At 39.8% G+C, this 6,901-nt stretch overlaps 1 protein-coding gene across 1 annotated transcript; it reads right to left on the bottom strand.

Annotated features, from left to right (window-relative positions):
- Positions 1-688: 688 nt before the first annotated feature.
- Positions 689-6,896, bottom strand: LOC125528024 (GTP-binding protein At3g49725, chloroplastic; the record flags this gene model as incomplete). Its single annotated transcript, XM_048692541.1, has 13 exons — positions 689-1,855; positions 1,961-2,080; positions 2,287-2,343; positions 2,916-2,970; positions 3,071-3,121; positions 3,201-3,256; positions 3,484-3,628; positions 3,709-3,777; positions 4,795-4,907; positions 5,064-5,153; positions 5,255-5,317; positions 5,578-5,642; positions 6,698-6,896. Coding segments are annotated over 13 exons (1,587 nt in total), but the record flags the coding sequence as incomplete, so codon positions are not given.
- Between the last annotated feature and the right edge of the window lie 5 nt (positions 6,897-6,901).

Genomic DNA, 6,901 nt, shown 5'->3' with positions numbered 1-6,901 from the left:
CACCACCAAAAAAAGAGAGTAATTGGGGAAGTACATTCTTTGTGTTAACTTGGTGCGTCAACTGACTTAGGTTGCATAGGTACTTGTAATGGTGGGAGGGTTGTGCTGGAAAATGAAATGTGTACAACCACGTGGAAAAAGACACGTCTCTTGGAAGATGCATGGGTACTTTTGCACGCTTTAAGATTTCGAGGAGCAAAATTTTAAAATTAGTGGAGCACATGCTCACATGAGGCAAGACACCGCTCTCATAGATTGGCTTTATATTATGTTCAGAACACATAAATCTCATAAGAATCCAAGTTTTCAGCATGAATAGAATGATTCCTTGGATCCTGCACAGCTCTACGTTTGAAACAAACATTCTAGTAAGTTGTTTAACAATATACTATAGTTCTTAGGTTAGCCATATGAGAGTGGTATCATTAATTCATCTTTTAAAGTGTTCCCACACAATCACAATTTGAAGTTATTAGTAGCAGCACATCTTAATGTCAAATTGTTGAGACGAAGGCAAGTCAAAGTTATACTATGCGTTAGGAGAAATACAAAATATTCCTTCATTTATTTCTCTGAGCTGTATTGTGGATTCGCACAGGAACAATGAGACTAAAACCAAAAGAACAACTGAGAAAATAACCATGGTACTTGCGCTCTCAATGTCTTACAAATAAGACGGGCAAGATAAATCAGGGCAAAAGAGGGAACGATCCTTCAATTTTTATACGAAAATTGAAAAAAAGTACTGCACTGTACAGACAAAAATCTAGATGCCACTTGTCAAATTTATCCAAAACAGATTCTGCTGCATAAATGATATATCGTGTATATTTTCAGATTTCTAAATGATGTGCATATCTATGCAAACTTGGAAATTATTAACATCAACAGTACTTCAAACAAAAGGGGGGAAGACTTGTATAGGATCAGCAGTTAGGTGAGATCAATGAGATCAAATTTTTTGAAGATAGAAAACATGTTTAAAAATTCTGAAAAAGTTTGGAGACACACATTCATGTGTGATGTACAAGCTCAAAAAGTTTCAGCTCCTAATTCGAACTACACTTAGGACCAAATGAGACAAAATCAGATGTGAATAGTGTCATGTACTATTCACCACAAAGCTGGCACTATAGATACTCGAATTTGTCTTTTTAGAATCTCTAACTGTAGATCAAGTTTTGAGCTGATCTTTTTTGAACTTGTAGACATACCTCGCAGGTATGTCGTACATTTTTTTCAGAATTTTTTGGATTGTCTAAATATGAAATGTTTGGGCTGATCCCACGATCTCACCTAAAGGGCTGATCCTATACTAGTCTCCCCCAACAAAAGGCACAACACAACATACCTACTGTTCTGCAGCCTTCTCGTCATCCATAGAACTAGGTCTCCATTTTCTATCAAAAGGTCCATAGCTTCTCTGCACAACCGTTTGCTGTCCATTCAGTTTCGTATCAATTAACTGCAGCAACTCTTGCAATCCTGTCCCAGCCACAGCTGAAGTTTTCACATGACAAGTGGATACTGGCTCTGTCAAAGTGCAAGCACTTGTACTTATAGCTTCCGGGCCATTAGACTCTCTAAAATGATCTTCGGGTAACAGTTCAGAGTTCATTGCTTTCATCTCGACAGGCTCAGCAATCGATTCTTCAGATGCCATTTTATCATCATCATTTTCACAACTTTTTTCTGACAGAGACTCTGAATCCACTGTATCATCCAAGGAATCAAAAGACGACTGCTCTGATGACACATCATCTTCAGAGAACAAGTCTTCCTCCTCTTCACCTTCAGTAAGAAAGATCTCGTCTTCAATCCCATCAGTCAGAGCAATATTATCCACAAGATCAATCTGAAAATTTCCCATTAAACAATATATCACAATGCATATAAACCGAAAGTTACCAGGGATATGTAATTATCAAGAGTTAGAACCAACTCAAATCTCGATAGGCACCTTATTCCAAACTTCAATCATATTGTTGATCTTATCCTGTGAAACACCAATTTGCTGCAGTACTTGTAGAACAGTAGAACGATGCTCCTCAAGATCAGGTGCGCTGGAATCCAACACATGCTGCACCAATGCATACAAAGAAAAAAAAAAGTAATTTCGACCCTGTTCTGTTATACTCTGAAATAATTTGTATCATACAACTAAAGCAGAACTGACAGTAAACATGCACAGGGCTAAAGTAACACCTATTGATAACATGCAAATAAAATACTTCATCAGATATGTTCAATCGAGAATGGACCTGAAAACAAGCTAACTCCACCTACCACTAACATGTCTGCCTCAGCAACTTCTTCCAGGGTGGCATGAAATGCTTCCACTAGCTGCAAACAGTTAAGTAAAGAGGTTAATAACAAGCTACAAATGGTACAATCTACAGCCCTACAGGCGAGGAGAAAATAGGATCATATAATTTTCCTTTTTAGTTGGGAAGAAGACACTGATGTAGAAAGTGTCAAACAACACGGGAAGATTAAAACCAATTGTTGTTGAAAGCTGGGCCTTATAAATTAAAACCAGTTTCATGGAACTCATGGAAGGTGTAGTGATAATGTCATGTGGAGCCAGTATTATAGACACCCCGGTCAAGCCCAGAAGAAGCCAGGTGCCGAGGCTCCCCCCACCCAACCCCACCGCGCGCGAGCGCTCAGGCGGCAACCACCCACCATAGGTATGCACTTGGGAGCCTAGGCCGTGACAGAGTTATGTAGGATTAAGCGAAGGCCAAAAATAACAACTAGATGGATTTATTGCTGCTCCCTGAATCATGCTACCTGCTTAGCTACTTGGTTACTTGGTTATTCCACCACAATCTGTCGCACATAACAAATATACATTCTATATGATGTAGTCAGAACTGATTCTCCAATCAAAATCCAATCACTAACAAGATTACCTGTACAGGCAAATCTGATATGAAGCCAACGGTATCACTGAGAAGTATTTTTCTCCTGAATGGAGTTTTGACAAAAAAGAGGTTATGCGCTGAGCATGCTCAAACTGCACAATTGCATCAACATATTATAGCAGACAGAAAAATTGCTATGTTACCCTGATGGAAGAATCACACTGCGTAATCGAGGATCTACTGTTGCAAATAATCTGCATTGAATAGGGACATAATTTACCTCTGCATAAATGCTGTATAGTGAATACAGAGTAAAGTTAATTTTCAGCATACCTATCATCACTGTATAGACCAGCTCCAGAAAGTGCACTCACTAGAGTAGATTTTCCCTAACGAAATAGCATCAGCGAACTCACATCAGGGATAAGCTTAGGTTGTAGAGAACTCAAATATATTTCACATATTAAATAGGTTACGTGGTACTCCCTCCGTCCCAATAAAGTTGTACCAAATCAAAGACACTTATTTTGGGACGGAGGGAGTATTAATCTAGAGTATCAGATGATATAAATATCTAAGATGAAATAAATGAACAAACTGTCATAGATCCACATACAGCATTTGTATATCCGACGACTGCCACAGTTACAAGGTCTTGACCAAATGAGCCACCATGCCTCTTTCGACTCGAACGTTGTATCGCCCTAGTTCGGCGTACATCTTCAATTTGAGCTAACAAGCTTAGACGACGTTCTTGGATTCTGGATGAGATACCGGCAAAAATATGAGAAATTGTTGCGTGAACTGATGTGCAGATACTTGTCTATCTACTGTTAGGCACCTCCTGCGTTGTAGTTGAAGTTCCGTTTCACCAGCACCACTCATGAAACCCCGTCCGCCACTTCCTCTCCTAAGAACAGAACAGTGACATGAGCGTTAAATGCCAAGCAAAAGAAATTTTTACTGGAATAATTTCGATAAGTTTGCTAGGGAGAATTTTTCATTCTTAATCTTTTGTGGAACATATTCAGAAGTTTCGTAGAACATTTGTAGAATTTATGAATTTAGTTGAAAAGTGATCTTCATGCGCTTCTTCAAAAGCAAAACCCTTTTTTCCCAATGGCCAAACACAGAGAAGAGCAAAAGAACAATTCATGGCAGAAGGGAGTTTGCAAGAGTTTAAAGTGGCACAAGGAAAAAAAATATTACACGATGAAGGATGGACTTAACCTCTAATCAGAGCATACAACTGATTAGACCACCATTGTAATTTGAATGGAACATGAATTTGCTCACTTTATTAATACAATGATTCATACTGCCATGTCAGTTCGGAAAGATAAAAGACTTGACCTATGAAAATCTAGAGCTTCGCAAGCTTGGCCTATTTATGTCATCAAACAAGACTCACATGACCATCTTTTTGCTCTGAAAGACACATGACACAGAACAAGGGTTTCGACTATTGAGGAGTACATTCGCTAGTTGATAAGGAGGCAAAGCATCTTTTGTACTAGTGCCACAAGCAAAAAAAAAAGCGACGAGAATTCTATCCCTTTCTATACATCATAAGGTGCTGGCATGATGCTCAATCTACTATGGTTTCAACTGTATTGCAAAAAAGTACTACTCAATAGTCAACAGTTTCTGAAAGCAAGAGCTGATCTTCAAACTGATAAAAATAAAAACTTAAAAAGGCACCAGTCTCCTGCAAGGTATTTCATGGTTTGTCCCTTCTCACAGGCAGATCACTATGAAGTGCTCAAGTACAATATAATCGACCAAAATTTGACAAGTCTCAGGCTCAAAATCAACTGGTGAACGTGCATATACAGTAGCACCACGCAGGAGAAAACTTTCACAAGATTAATTCATAAGATAAAATTAATTATTGACCACAGTAGGATGTAATTAAAAGGAAGCATACCCTCGAGCACTGACAACTTCAGCTTCCCCACTTGCACCAAAAGCTAGTTTTCCACCTGGGCCGCGGACACGGACAAGCCTAGTCTTCATGTACATGAGAGCTGCTAACTCTGACTGTACCAAGCAAGAGACAAAGTGAAATAAGTAAATAAACATCAATATTCGGTTCTTCCCATTAATATTTAATATAATACAAATAACGAGACCCTGTATAGACCCACAAATGATGTGACAGAGTAGCATGCAGTCCAATAGATAGATAAGATGCACCTGTAGCTTTGCTTCCTTTGTTTCAGCATGAGCATTGAATATCTCAATTATAAGGCCCACACGATCTAAAACTGGCTTTCCCCAGGCAACCTACCAACCAAAATATAAGACAAAAAACAAATAAAGCATCAGAAAGTCGGAAATACACATTTCTTGGTAATTTCAAATAAAATTCAACTCAGGAAACTTGCCTCCAAGTTCCTCTGTTGGACCCCAGAGAGGAGCGTATTAACAAAAACTGCATCTAATTCTTCCTGATAGGATCAATGCAAATACCAGGTATTAAGATTTGAAAAACAAAATGAAGAGTACTCCCTCTGTAAAGAAATATAAGATCGTTTAGATCACAAAAGTAGTCCAAACAATATGTTTTACCAAGATTTTTTGCATGCATTATAGAATATGCGACATTTTTGCATGCAGTATAGAAACAAGCAGAAGCATCCAAATACAAAAGCATAGAAAGGAAAAAAAATATGGGACACTATGTACAAGAGGCAAGAGAAATGTGCACCTTTTCGTCCAATGCCCTCAGGTAACACTTGATATTATCCACAGTTCCAGGTCCAAAATACGTATCTGGCATGATGAGTTGTGAGTTTAGATAAACATTTGTAGTCCTAAACAAGCCACATCAATAAGAATACCTAAGTGGGAAGACGAATTTCAAATGCTAACAAAAATGGTTCGACATGAGTTCTAAAATAACTACAAACGGGCAATGGTACAAAATTCAAGTCCATATATCGACCTTTATAACTCTTATAAGTGTATGACCCTCTTGCTTACCAATCCAACTCCAGGATATACGTAACTCTTTTTGGCTGTGTATATTAATCTAGAAGGCAAAGCTCTTAAGTTTTGTGGAGTAACCCTGCACTTTTCGAAAGGGTTGGCAAAAGCAGATCTCTGCTTAAACCCCAAAAAATAATGATAACTTGCAATTGTATCCTTGCTCTTATGATGAGAACGAGTCTATGAACCCACAGCCTCAACCATCAAAACTGTATGCTCTGCCACTGGAGTTGCCGTGTCACACTGATGTAACTTTAATACACAAATAATACACCAAAATCATAAATATGTAAGAAAGGATATATCACTATGACAAGACTTCAAAATAACAGAACCATTGCATCACAGTGAAATATGTATAGTAACTAAATTCTTGGTGCCAGATTGCAGCTCGCACGACTTCCACTTCATACCATGTCAAACAGAGATCTAGCAGCTCTGTAGAATGTGTTCCATCACAAAATACGAGCCATTGAAAGCAGCAGCATCCCAATTAGATCAAGACTGGAATGACTAGGCGAAAGCAATGCAGGCATGAGCCATGACCAGCGCCCTGCGTGTACTACCACGGTATAGCTTAAACAATCGTGGAAGAACAAGCTAAATGTGCCCCCTCCTACCAACACACAATCCCCTATCAGACAACGAGGTAAATTTAAGTAAGCCTAACTGAGCAGTCTAATTCATGCATACTCTGCAGATCTTAAGAATATGGCCACAATAGTCCCCATAAACATGGAACTGGAACGCGATTCCTATTCGCAGTTGTCAATGCAACCCCAAAGCAAAAGCACTCCCACTTGAGCCAAGCAGTAAGCACGGAGAGGTTAGTTGCGTACCAGCATGGTTGCGGCCGCGGGAGGCTGGGTTCTGGACGACGAGGTGCGGCGGCGCGCCCTTGGCGGCGGACTCGGCGTGCTCGAAGCCGTCGCGGGACTCCTCGAGGGAACTGGCGAGGTTGAGCGCCTCGGAGAGCTTGGAGTCGAGGAGGGCGCCACGGCGGAGGCGCGGCTGCACCACCAGCAGGCGCGGCGGGTGCGCGG

This window comes from Triticum urartu, unplaced genomic scaffold (assembly GCF_003073215.2).
Source record: "Triticum urartu cultivar G1812 unplaced genomic scaffold, Tu2.1 TuUngrouped_contig_4577, whole genome shotgun sequence".
Taxonomy (NCBI): Eukaryota; Viridiplantae; Streptophyta; class Magnoliopsida; order Poales; family Poaceae; genus Triticum; species Triticum urartu.
This window is presented reverse-complemented; position numbering and strand designations above follow the sequence as displayed.